Genomic DNA, 14,775 nt, shown 5'->3' on the forward strand with positions numbered 1-14,775 from the left:
GAGATACACTCAAAACAGGATGTGTAAATTTTCAATTGCACAGTATTGCACAATAGCAAGAAATCTTCAATTGCACAGTATTGCGCAATAGCAAGAAATCTTCAATTGCACAGTATTGCGCAATAGCAAGAAATATCCAATAGCACAATATTGCGCAATAGCAAGAAATTGTCAATTGTACAGTATTGCGCAATAGCAAGAAATATTCAATTGCACAGTATTGTGCTAAAGAAGATACTTCTTATAAATTGCTTATTTCTTGATCAATTTCAATGGGGTTTTATTCTTGAATTTTTGGGGTTCTTTAATATGCTGAGTATAACCATGTATTAAGTTTTTGGATTTTGGGCCCCGTTTTTAAATTGGTCCACATTGAGGTCCAAAGGGTCCAAAATTTAACTTTGTTTGATTTCATCAAAAATTGAATTATTGGGTTTTTTGATATGCCGAATCTAACCGTGTATTTAGATTCTTAATTTTTGGTTCCGTTTTCAAATTGGTCTACATTAAGGTCCAAAGGGTCCAAAATTAAAATTAGTTTGATTTTAACAAAAATTGAATTTTTAGTGTTCTTTGATATGCTGAATCTAAACATGTATTTAGATTTTTGATTATGGGCCCAGTTTTCAAGTTGGTCCAAATCGGGGTCCAAAATTAAACTTTGTTTGATTTCAACAAAAATTGAATATATGGGGTTCTTTGATATGCTGAATCTAACCATGTATTTAGATTTTTGGGCCCCGTTATCAACTTTGTCCACATTGAGGTCAAAAGGGTCCAAAATTAAACTTTGTTTGATTTCATCAAAAATTGAATTCTTGAGGTTCTTTGATATGCTGAATCTAACCATGTATTTAGATTTTGGATATTGGACCATAATAGGTGAATGTCCAATTTAAAATTTTAAAGTTCTTAGACCACATTCATTCTGTGTCAGAAACCTATGCTGTGTCAAATATTTAATCACAATCCAAATTCAGAGCTGTATCAAGCTTGAATGTTGTGTCCATACTTGTCCCAACTGTTCAGGGTTCGACCTCTGCGGTCGTATCAAGCTGCGCCCTGCGGAGCATTTTATTATTTTTTACAAAAGCTATCCTTTCATGATTTTCTTCGCAAACAATTATGAATTTACAGTGATAAATATAGATTCTACCACTGCATCGAGTGTAATACAATATTTAACCACTCGAGACAGTTAAATTTTCAAATTTAAAACGCGAGGCTCGCCGAGCATTTTAAATATTTAATATTTAACTGTAGAGAGTGGATAAATATCGTATTACACGAGATTTGGTTGTGGAATCTGTTTCTCTAATGATTTTCTAACAATATGCAGGCAAAGTTATTCCTTCTTTTTGAATGATCTGCAAAAAGATGTGTTCTTTCTATGTGACGTCATCAGACATGGTCGCCTTTTTTCATGCCGTCACAATAGGAAATTCAGAGGAAAGCAAGAAAATTCGACGTCATAATCGGTTTTTAACCAATGATGAACTGAGATCAAACGAACCACACGTTGATTAAATTTTTTTTTATACAATGGGTGCAGAAAGGGATAAATTGACGAAGAATTAGAGAAAGAATATTATATTGTATTAGTTTAAAGGACATGCTTTGATTCTCCATCATCATTGCCTGTCTCTGTTATTTTCCGAATCTGGTTAAGATATCTTTTGAAATCAATACTAGTGAAATATAGATATATATAAAAATGATGTTTCGTAAGATAAGAAATGAAACTGAAAGGTTGATGAACTGTTGATATAAGAAAAATTAATATGTTTTATAGTCAGATCGATATTACTGAACAAGCAGAGTCTCAAGTAACAGTCATAGAGTATAGATTGTTTTCTTTTGACACAATTTTAGCCAGAGTTGTTTCCCTTCTGTCACATTATTGGAGGTCAACGTTCACAAATTCCTTCATTAATCAGACAAATTCAACATTTTACCCTGATTGCTAGACTAGAAAAAGTTGTCTGAACAATTTTGATTTCTTGAAGCCTTGTATAATTCATCACAACGATCTAGTATGGATATCTTCTCACACTTGCTTGTATGACATGTTTGAATTTGGTTAGTCAAGTAAGAAAATCAAACTGTTACACCGCTAACATGGCAGCCAAGGAAAATAACTCAGACCAAATTATGTCATATCGAAATTTATCTATCAAAATTGAAATTGAATTACTTTTTTATTTTTATTGGTTCAAATTTTTAAAATTTGTTATAAGAATAAGAAGGAGATGTGGTGTGAATGACAATGAGACATTGCTATCGACCCGATACCAACCAATGAGTATATAAACAACTATAGGTCACTTTATTGCCATCAACAATGATCAAAACATGTACTGAATAGTAAACTATAAATGGTCCTGGCATGGCAAAATGTGAAACAACTCAAAAGAGATAACCAAATGCATAATTTATGCTAAAAACAATAAACGAAAAACAAATTGACAGACAGCAGCTAAAAACTACTGAATTACATGCATCTGGTTTTAACCTCCACTATTTTTGGAAAGTGGTGAAACAGCACAACATAAGAACTAACAGTTAAAATTATTGGGAAAAGGTTGGTATCAGATCAGCACCAAGAACAAAATCAAAAGACACTTTTTACTAATCTAAGAGTACTTCAGTTACTGGAAGCTAGTTTAGAGCCAATTTCAATTAATAGATAGATAAACCATGTTTGCCCAGACTCAAATATTAATCTGTACACATCCATGGGATTTAGTGTAAAGATGTCATTATAAGTCTGAGAAAAGTTTGACCTTGTGTAATGCCAAAAATATAAATATCACGTGATGAAGGACCCCCAGGGGGTTAATTCCTATATTTTTAGTGGTACGAATGTACCGCAAAACAGGGTCTCTTTTTCATGCCCTGCTGGTGAGAACAGGGTCTTTTTTTAAACAAAGTATTTGTCTAGAACAGGATCGCTTATAACAAGGTTTACATTTTCTGAGTGTGTCTAGAATAGGGTATACATTTTCTGAGCTTGTCTAGAACAGGGTATGTTTTTTCAATATTTCTGTTTAGAACAGGGTATGTTTTTCAATGTTTTCTGGTTAGAACAGGGTATGATTTGGCAAGTGCTGTTGGCACAGTTATACCCGAAAGGATAGTCAGTAACCCCCCCCCCCCCGGGGAAGGACCATAGATTTAACAGTTTAACAATGCATATTTAGTTATGTTATGGTTGCAAATTGCAATCTATTATGAGGCCAAAATAAAAAAAAGCTGTTTCAGGATTCCCTTCCATTGCCCTTTAATGCATGCCTTAAAATGCCTATCCAAGAGATTTTGTTGGCACTTCAAGTAGTTAATTATTAAGCAAGTTGTAAGTCTCCCCAAAACCTCAAGGTATAAAAGTCAGCAAAAATAACAAATCGTACCTTCATATCATATTTTTCTTCATTAGGAAACCTTAGCTAAGTAAACTTATTTTTGCCTTGCTTGATGTTGGACAATGGCTTGATAAATATGACTTGGTGCCATGAATCTCAAATTGTAAATGATATGGAAAGGAAGGGATATGGTGTATTTATTCATGAAGTAAAATCCTATTCACATATGACAAAACTAAAATCCTATACACACATGACTAAACTAAAATGGTATATACACAGGACAAAACTAAAATATAAGGAACAACACTTTTATTGGTGTTCTTCATCTAAGTTGCATTAAGGCTTTCACCAGGGAGCAAAAGCTCACCTCATATCTAGATCAAGACAGCCCATATTATAGGTTTCAGCTGTATTCTTTAACAGGTATAGATTACTCTTAATATTAAACACCAACAAATAAATTAAAAAAACTTACAGATAATGTTTAAACAACAACAGCTAAAGGTTAAAACACCAACAATTATCTGTTGGTAACCATTAAACCAGCAAAAAACAAGAAGAGATAAATTATTGAATATAGATATACATTAAAAATCTACAGAAAAAACATTTATTTCCAACTGAAAAAAACATTAAACATCAACAGGAAAACATTAAACACTAACAGAAAAACATTAAACACTAACAGAAAAACATTAAACACTAACAGAAAAACATTAAACACCAACAGAAAAACATTAAACACCAACAGAAAAACTTTGAATACCAACAAACAAGCATTAATTAACATCAACAGATAAACATGAAACATGATTAGATAAGCCATAAACACCAACCTGTTAACACTAAATACCCACATATAAACCTTAAACACACAGTAGATAAACATTAAACACCATTGAAGACACCATAAACACCAACAAATAAGCTGTAAACATCAACAGATAAACATTAAACACTATTAAATAAGCAGTGAACACAACAATGGAATGTTGTATGATTTATTCGCCAGCTTCCAGATTGATTGGCCATCCCAGCAAACAGTACTTCAGTACTTTGATTCTATGATTATATGTTATATGAGATGTTGCATCACATCGTACAAACCATAATTTTGTTACAAAACAAGGCCTGAGTATATGAAGAATTCCCAATTCCAAGTCCATCACACTAATTATGTGTCAAGCTAAAGAGTTTCAACAAATATAAATGCATGCTGAAACTTCAGTTGTTAATATGACCATATAAAGAAATTCGTTAATTTTTATTTTCTTTAATATTGTAAATCACAAACTGTTGCCTAGCAACTGCTTGCTACAAACATCCAATCCATAAGAAATTCATTACTTAGTCAACAAATCAAAATTTTATTTAACAATAATGATTCCTCTAAAGCAAGGACAATAATTGAATTCAAACCGACTGCCAATTTTAAATATAAAAAAAAAGGTTTAGTCAGCATTAAATTTTATAGAAGATTGTGGCTAAATGCTTTGAAATAGAATAATCTGTTCCCATGGAAGCTTCCGTTATCTGTTGAAAGTTTACATGGAATCTATGGAAAAATCAATTATTCCTGTTAGGCTGAAACCTTTCATTTAGAATTATATAATTCAGGCACATCGCAGTCATTAAAGTCCTCGTCAAATATCAGAAAGAAGGTGTGTCGTTATACAGATCTGATGACATTAGATTCATGTATATATGGAATAGCTAATTACGTCTTCCCCTCACGGCAAGCCTGTGTAAACTGTGCACTGAGAGTTTCATGTGACAGGTTTTATTGAAGATAGTATTAAATAAATGCATTTAATCACATGATATTAAATATTTTATGAACTTAAAATTACAGAAATGTCACATTTTTTTAGCTGGTAATTTTGCGTATATGACTTTAAAAGTGTTCTTAAATCGTCAATCAGAGTTCGTTAAATTTGGTTTGATTGATAATTTGTTGGATGTTTACGTAACGTAATATTATGCAAAGGGGGTTTTGGGGCTTTTATAAAAAGGGAAATGGGATTTTGGGGGTCTATCAGGTCACAATGGCTGCAGTAGACACACAGTTCTCAAAAAGTGGTCGTCCCAAGGTTTTGACCTCCAAAATTTGGCAAAGGACAAATACAACTTTGCAATAGAAATAATAGAGAGGAGTCTGAGGACCAGCAGATTTTCTTCAAGGATCACCAGGGAAAGATTTCCAGAACTTTTGATTGTGTTATTAGTTCATTTATCATAAACCTTATAGTACTGACAACTGTCACAGGAAGTCATCCTAGTGACATTTAGCATAAACCTGATAGTACTGACAACTGTCACAGGAAGTCATCCTAGTGACATTTAGCATAAACCTGATAGTACTGACAACTGTCACAGGAAGTCATCCTGGTGACATTTAACATAAACCTGATAGTACTGACAACTGTCACAGGAAGTCATCCTAGTGACATCTAACATAAACCTGATAGTACTGACAACTGTCACAGGAAGTCATCCTAGTGACATTTAACATAAACCTGACAGTACTGACAACTGTCACAGGAAGTCATCCTAGTGACATTTAACATAAACCTGATATTACTGACAACTGTCACAGGAAGTTATCCTAGTGACATCTAACATAAACCTGATATTACTGACAACTGTCACAGGAAGTCGTCCTAGTGACATTTAACATAAACCTGATAGTGTAATGACAACTGTCACAGGAAGTCATCCCAGTGACATTTAACATAAACCTGATAGTACTGACAACTGTCATCCTAGTGATATTTAACATAAACCTTACAGTACTGACAACTGTCACAGGAAGTCATCCTAGTGAGGAACTTATTTAATTAAAGAGAAAAAAACAACAAGACACCTTTTGATTATTTGTGATGTTAGATTGATGCCTCATTGATATATACCCCAGATTTCTTTATTTTTACAAAGAAAGCAATTTTAACAATCAGATCATAAAAAATCATATGGCAATCCTTAATTGCTGGACAAGAAAATCTAAGCATGGCTTGACAATTTACCTATTACGGAGTTGTTGGAAACAAAACAGGTCAACTAAAGTCTCCGGATACCAGACAATTGTTTTGTTAAATTTTGTTAATATGTAGGTCATTTACCCTATCCTAGGATGAGTGGGGTTTATATTGCTAATCTGTCTGTCTGCCTGTCTGTTCTCTTGTCCCTTCTTCTTCCAAAAAGTAATTTTTGTCACATATTTCACTACTGAACTGACTTCGTATTAGGACAGCAGCTTAATAGAGATGAGTTGTAACCTTTGAGCACTTTTCTGATCTATCAGACATCTTCTTCCTGTTAGACGATAATTTTTATTTTTCAGGGTATTCTTAGCATGACACACATATCCAATGTTGTTTTAACATGAAGGAAAATTTGATTTTCAAATGAAATACTGTGGATTCATTTATTTTCATGGATTGAGGGAATATTGCAATTTCATGTATATTTGATTTCTTAGTTTTGATAAATTTCTGCATACAAGCTTAAAGAAAATTTGTTCTTTGTTGCATATTTAAATTCGTGGTTCACATTTACCCACAAAATACACAAAAATTGGTATCCCACGAATTATAATGAATCTACAGTATATCTGATCAATGTCTCAATGAAAGATTACCCATTTCTTCTTATAAAATTGTATCAATATAAAATGACAATCTATACTTTTATTTGCAGAGACTGGGAGCTCAGAAGCCGTTCAACAAAGTCAAGTCTCATCAAGCAAACCTTCAGTATTGGCTAACGATGTTCTGGGACCACTTCTGTTAGAGGTAATGTACATAAACCTTCAGTATTGGCTAACGATGTTCTGGGACCACTTCTGTTAGAGGTAATGTACATAAACCTTCAGTATTGGCTAACGATGTTCTGGGACCACTTCTGTTAGAGGTAATGTACATAAACCTTCAGTATTGGCTAACGATGTTCTGGGACCACTTCTGTTAGAGGTAATGTACATAAACCTTCAGTATTGGCTAAACCATGTTCTGTGACCATTTCTGTTAGAAATAATAAAGAAAAAGAATTTAAACACATTAGAGCCACCTAGTGGTCTCAAGTGCAGGAGGTCATGGGTTTGAACCTTAGTGAGCCAGGTCAAACCAAAAATGGTATTTGTTATCCTAATATGCATGTAATATTTGCTGCTGGACATTTAGTGCATCTTATTAAATTGTGTAGCTTTGTAACATCTAAAGTACATGTATTATAACATCAAGTAAAGATTTTTTCATAAGTGTATAAAGACAGAAATGATCTGCTTGTCCATGAGCATGAATGTTGACCATGAACATGAATATTGACCATGAACATGAATGTTGACCATGAAGTCATTCTAATTTGAATTGAAAGCTTAGTATAGAGTTCCCACTCTACCTTGAAAACAGAAAAAACCTTTGAATTTTATTTTGATTGTTAAATGCCTGGAAATGTCCTTGAAATTCTTGTGTTGATATAAAAGCATGTGTAAAAATCCAATTAGTTTCCCATTGGCAATCTATTTTTGGTAGGAAAGAGTCTTGCTGGAGACTTGCTTCAAAGTCATTTTGATTTAACAGTTTGTGATATAATTTGTCAGTTACTACTCAAAGATCTGAAGTCCAGTTTCCTTTGACTAATAAAACTAACAACCATAAAATTTTCAAATCAGACAATTCACAAACATTTCTGGTTCTTGATGATTGTTGTCAGTAAAAAAATAACCTAATACATTAGAAAAGAGACGAAATCAAATGAGAATCAAGGATACGGCTAGCAGACTACAGCCATATTTGACATAACTTTATATCTCTGTCAATCATTGTTTACTCCTGATTAAATTCTATCCTTTTCAAAAGTTTAAACATCAAAATCGGTAAATTATTGAGTTTCTGTATAATCGTTAGAATTGACTGAAGAACATTTTTATGTTGGATAAACAATTGAAACATTTTACGTATTTAAAAGCAATACAAGGTTATTGTAATTCAGTTTTAAACCAATGGGCATTGAATGCCCTTTATAACAAAAAAGGTCTTTCAACTGTCAGCTTGGTGTGTGATTAAACCACCAACAACACTTTAAGATGAAACCGAAATTGGAAATCTATAAGATATTAAAAATACAATAGAAGTTAAACAAAAAGGAGAGAATAAAATTGATAATCCATGAGTTAATAATACATTTAAGGAAAATAGAAAAAAAACTATGATAAAGAACAAATGATATAAACATCACTTGTTTTGTTGACAATCAATTACCACATGTCCTTACTTTAACTTTGTAAATAAACTATATTGGGCACACTGCCAAATGTAGCAATAATTATTTAAAACTGAAAAGCTGGCATACATATTACATGTTGAATATTGGGCCTTTTGTTTTAATTCTTTTTGATCATTTTGTCCAGATTTTAAGAAATTCTAAACTGTAGCAGCATTGTTTCCTTGACATAAAGGCAACTGAAAGTAGATTCTCAATCATTGGGATGCAAAAATTTATCATGTTGTCACTTCACTCTGCATAGGTTTATCCTTCTGTAAAGGGCTGACATGAATGTTAATTGAAAAGAATGTGTATTGCAACAAAACAAGCATGATGAACAACCACATGAATCTTTCAAGTGGCCAATTTGGATTTGGAAAAGGGAGGGGGGGACCCCCCCCCCCCCCCCCCCTTTCTGGAACTTCATATATGATAATTGCATAGACATTTTACAATTATCACTCCCAATATTTGCTTGCCAGAGCCCACCCCCTTTTTCCCTAAATTTAGTATCCGCACCAACTCGTGATTGGTCAGTTAATGCAGGGTTGGCTCAAGGATTAATACTTCTTAGTTTTCTTTTTATTTGTGATAATGAGAGGAAGCCTACCACCGACCTTGGTTAGGAAAGCTGGTAATCCTGGTCAATTTAAAAAAATCTAGTCCTGTTGTCCAAACTTATATGTGTTTGTGATTACAAATAGACCAAAGCTGCCGACAAATTTGATCATGGAAATTATAAAGATGTGTGATACTCTACTACTGCTTTAAAAATACAAATCTTAAAAGACATGACCCCTGTACAGATGTGTTATGAAAATTTCAGACCAACTGTTAGTATTTGTGATTCGTGATGCGTTTGACACTCAATTTGTAATAATCAATGACTTTCAAATGACAAAAATGAAATTTATAAGTGGTCATAAGTACAAACACATCAGAAAAGCATAAAATTTTAGAACTGTCAAACAACAAAAAGAAATAAATAGATATGCTACTTGTTACTATAAATAGAATATTTGTATCTTTCAGGCTTTGGATGGATTTTTGTTTGTTGTAAATGGTCAAGGCAAAGTTGAATTTGTATCAGAAAATGTTGATCAATACCTTAAATACACCCAGGTAATGTATAGTTGTGTGTCTTAAATACACCCGGGTAATATATAGCCGTATGCCTTAAATACATCCAGGTTTTATAAGAATATACCTTGAAAACACCCATGTATATAAGCATATACCCACATTGCTGTACTTAAATATAGAGATATTCTGAAATTTTATTTTGGTCATTCTTTATCGGAAATAAAAGTAAAAAGGGTTTCTTGTAAATTTCTTAGCCAATGAGAAAAAATATCAAATATCTAAATGCAACAGCTATTTCAAAATATAAGGTCTATCATAGAATAGGAAGAAAAATTAATCAACAACATGGCAAAAAATGAAAAATACCCTATTAACCGTCTGAAAAACGCTACATAGAAGACTGAGCAACATGAACCCAACTAGATCCTGCAATTTGACAGTTCATGAATGTGCTTAGTATGGATAGAATCAAACCATGAATTGAGAATTTAAACTTAAACCAGATATTTAAATTTATAGCATTCACATAATCTTCTGGTTGAAGTGAAGTCAGCCTGATTGTTCATGTTAACATTTGTTGCATAGAAAATATTTTGTACAGGATGGTATTTTTTAAGAAACCTCTGGAATCTAATTTTTGTATGCAGGCCAATCATTTGATAGTAAATCATACTGTGAATCTTGTCAAAAACAATGTATGAAGACTGTACTTTGACATATAATGGTTTACTTGTACAAATTTTGACTTGGATTGAGAGTTGTCTCATTGACACTCATACCACATCTTCTTATATCTATGACTAAACCAAACAAATATTCAGTCCTTAAAGTTTTTAGATTTTACTGCTTTTATTGTAATTTGCATTTTTCACCATAATTTCTAACTTCAGGATGACCTTGTTGGCAAGAGTATATATAATATTATCCATGTCGGAGACCATGCACAATTCAGTGGCAGCCTTCTGCCTATGTCATTTGGTAAGTACAGAACATATCATCAACTTGACATATCTACACTACTGATAATGTTGATTTTGACATTTCCACAGCTCACAGTTGGTAACTACACTCCTCCCCACTCAAATTAAACCTTTAAACAGTCTTTGCAAATATATGTACAAATGTTTAACTCGCTTTTACAAGATATTGTAAATTCAATTCCTATGTTTAAAGAAACAAATGGCATGTCCACTCCACACGGGAGGGCAAAGTGGACCATTGATAGATTGTTCCACTAAATGTCCCCTCTCACTTAATGACAATATGCACATAAACAGTGGTGTGTTATTGCACTTACTTTTCTTATGCATATGAACTTTTGGGTCCCACTTACATGCATTCTCATAATAGAAATGCAAATAAGAGGTGATGTAAAAACTAATGTAATAATCAACTAAGAGCAATAACTCTAGGAAATTATGTTTGGATGTGATGTCTTTGCTTAATAATTTTAGTTAGGCAGAAACAATATTATCTAGATTTATACAATTTTTTTCTTATTTGCTTGCCAGATGCAGTTACCAATTTTTTTTTCCAGTCGTCAACAGATATCTGATAGTTCACTAATGAATACTGATGTAGATATGTTAAAAGCATAATCCTGTATTATATGGTATCATTAACTTTACAATGAGAAATATTTTGGGGACAATTTGTACATTATTTAGTTTTTAAATTTTTCCTTCTCTTTGATGTGAGGTTTTTGTTGAAACACTGCAACTTATCTTTGTTTTCTCTTGCAGGAAGTGTAATTTCTTGGCCAAACGACACTGTTGCTAAAGGAAGAACTTTTAATTGTCGTATGCTTGTAAAACCACCATGTAAGTATGGGTTATTTTTCCATGTTATAGCCATGTTGACAAACTTTGAAGTAATTCCTATCAATAATGCAACTGTTCTTGTAAATAATGCCAATTCCAACAAAATGGTGCAAATTACATCAGCTTTTCAGAGTTCTCAAAAAGTGGTGGTCCGAAGGTTTTGACCACCAAAATTTTCAAAGGACCGACACAAATCTTGGTATTTTGCAATAGAAAAAATAGTGAGGACCAGCATATTTTCTTCAAGGACCACCAGGTGAAAAAAGATTTCGAGAACTGTAATTTCTGTCATAAATTTAGGAGAGGTTTTGATATACATTCAAAGGAGGACGTTTGCTAAGGGCCATTTATTGCCTCCGAAAATGAAGTATTGCAAAATCAGGTGATTTTGGCTTTAACATGATTGCTAAGTATGTGTAAAGTTTAAACTATAAAATCTTTGAAGTATTATGATTATGTAATAAGATTTGATGGTTGAAAGATAGAAAAGTTCTAATTTTTTGTACAAAATGTGCTGATTCTGACACATAATTGAAAATGTTGAGTTCATACAAGTACCACAAAACTATTTATATGAAAAGTGTTGTTCCTATAGGCAAACATTGCGGTTAATTATAAAGTTGATACTTGCATGTGCTCTTTGTTTGTGAGTCCCAGAAGTATCTAAAAAGCATGACAGCCAGCTATTTTATTTTCAGAAGTATTTTTAGGCTAGCGATTATGAAATAGTTATTAAATAGCATTAAATGTAATCTTTGCAGGTGAAGAAATTGATGATGTCGAAGTTAAACAAACATATGTATCCCAATATGAGAACATGCAAATATCTGCCTTACAACAGCCTGGTGAAAAATTCTCTGAAACTAGTGAAGGTTCAGGTATAGTGATTATATGGGTTCAAAATAGTAGGGCTTCATTTACTTTAGGGGACCCTGTACTTAAGGGTTATATATCTCTGAAACTTATGAAGTTTACCGGTATATGGGTTCAAAATTGTAGGCCTTCATTTACTTTAAAGGGATACTGTACTCAAGGGTTATATATCTCTGAAACTAATGAAGTTTCAGGTATTATAATTACCGGTATATGGGTTAAAAATTGTAGGCCTTCATTTACTTTAGGGGACCCTGTACTTTAGGGTTAGATATCTTTGAAACTAATGAAGGTTCAGGTATTATAATTACGGTATATGGGTTAAAAATTGTAGGCCTTCATTTACTTTATGGGACCCTGTACTTTAGGGTTAGATATCTTTGAAACTAATGAAGGTTCAGGTATTATAATTACGGTATATGGGTTAAAAATTGTAGGCCTTCATTTACTTTAAGGGACCCTGTACTTTAGGGTTAGATATCTTTGAAACTAATGAAGGTTCAGGTATTATAATTACGGTATATGGGTTAAAAATTGTAGGCCTTCATTTACTTTAGGGGACCCTGTACTTTAGGGTTAGATATCTTTGAAACTAATGAAGGTTCAGGTATTATAATTACCGGTATATGGGTTAAAAATTGTAGGCCTTCATTTACTTTAAGGGACCTTGTACTTTAGGGTTAGATATCTCTGTAACTAATGAAGGTTCAGGTATTATAATTACCGGTATATGGGTTAAAAATTGTAGGCCTTCATTTACTTTAAGGGACCCTGTACTTAAGGGTCAGAGGGACCCTGTACTTTAGGGTTAGATATCTTTGAAACTAATGAAGGTTCAGGTATTATAATTACGGTATATGGGTTAAAAATTGTAGGCCTTCATTTACTTTAAGGGACCTTGTACTTTAGGGTTAGATATCTCTGTAACTAATGAAGGTTCAGGTATTATAATTACGGTATATGGGTTAAAAATTGTAGGCCTTCATTTACTTTAAGGGACCCTGTACTTTAGGGTTAGATATCTTTGAAACTAATGAAGGTTCAGGTATTATAATTACGGTATATGGGTTAAAAATTGTAGGCCTTCATTTATATAAGGGACCCTGTACTTTAGGGTTAGATATCTCTGAAACTAATGAAGGTTCAGGTATTATAATTACGGTATATGGGTTAAAAATTGTAGGCCTTCATTTTCTTTTATAGGGGACCATGTACTTTAGGTTAGATTTCAGTTTAGGGTTAGGTTTAAGGGGCTAGGGCTATCTTTCTTACAACAACCTAGTGAAAAAACTATCTGAAACTAGTGTAGGTTCATTTATAGTAATTATATTGGTTAAAAATTGTAGGCTTTCATTTACTTTAGGGGATCCTGTACTTTAGGGTTAGATTTCTCTGAAACTAGTGAAGGTTCAGGTATAGTAAATTATATGGGTTCAAAATAGTAGGCCTTCATTTACTTTAGGGGACCCTGTACTTTAGGGTTAGGTTTTAGGGGCTAGTGCAAGTGTTCAGGTTAGGTTTGGGTCAGCCAGATGAAAAATTCTCTGAAGCTAGTGACGGTTTAGGTTACATGGGTTCAAAATTGGGGACCCTGTACTTTAGGGTTAGTGTTTGCATAAGTTATGGCTAGGGTTATTTTTAAGGTTAAGGTTAATTTCGTGTTACCCTATATCTGTTTTGTCCCATTAAGTAAATGAGGCCACATTGCCAAATGTTAGATTGACTTCATAAAATGGGTTTTTGATAGATTTTTTATTGTGAGTCCTGGAACTAATTACTTTTGTGAGTGCTGAGAAGTCATATGTAGGTTTGATTAGAACATGCAAAACAGCAAATTATATACCATTAACACTTAAATATTCCAATTAAACTTAATAAAATTATATTTTAGAGAAAATATTTAAGTTAAATGTACAAATGAAATTACCAGTCAGCATCATATGTCAATGAGACAGCAACCCAACGACACAGTGAAACAGGAATAGACTTAAATTTTTATTTGCCTGAAAAATACTTAAAAATTCAATAGACTACTAACTTATATACACTCCTACCTAAGTTTATATAGATGATTCTTGTTGACTATTGTTGAAGACCAACAATGTATATATTTTCAGTTGGACAATCTTGTCTAGTGTGTATTGCTAGACGACTTTCTATAACAGAGAAGACTAATACCATGCTGGGCATTGAACAGTTTACTACGAAACAAGATACTAATGGAAAAATACTCGCATTTGATACAAGGTATGTCAAGGGAGACAAATCTTCATAGACAATGTATATTTACATTCAAAAACTATTTGTAGTACCACCAAGTTATTAACTGACTGTTTCTGTATTGGCCCTGAGACTCAAGAATCAATATCAGAGCC

General features: G+C 32.9%; 1 protein-coding gene across 5 annotated transcripts in view; it reads left to right on the plus strand.

The window, feature by feature from the left end:
- Positions 1 to 14,775, plus strand: part of LOC127723376 (nuclear receptor coactivator 3-like) — a 187,249-nt gene that overhangs the window by 116,415 nt on the left and 56,059 nt on the right. For all 5 annotated transcript variants that reach the window (XM_052229953.1, XM_052229955.1, XM_052229956.1 and 2 more), the window contains 6 exons: positions 7,059 to 7,153; positions 9,657 to 9,746; positions 10,598 to 10,685; positions 11,450 to 11,527; positions 12,289 to 12,405; positions 14,518 to 14,647. In XM_052229953.1, the coding sequence (XP_052085913.1) occupies positions 7,059 to 7,153; positions 9,657 to 9,746; positions 10,598 to 10,685; positions 11,450 to 11,527; positions 12,289 to 12,405; positions 14,518 to 14,647 (598 nt within the window). The remainder of the gene's footprint in view (positions 1 to 7,058; positions 7,154 to 9,656; positions 9,747 to 10,597; positions 10,686 to 11,449; positions 11,528 to 12,288; positions 12,406 to 14,517; positions 14,648 to 14,775) is intronic.

Source organism: Mytilus californianus, unplaced genomic scaffold (assembly GCF_021869535.1).
Source record: "Mytilus californianus isolate M0D057914Y unplaced genomic scaffold, xbMytCali1.0.p SCAF_13, whole genome shotgun sequence".
Taxonomy (NCBI): domain Eukaryota; kingdom Metazoa; phylum Mollusca; class Bivalvia; order Mytilida; family Mytilidae; genus Mytilus; species Mytilus californianus.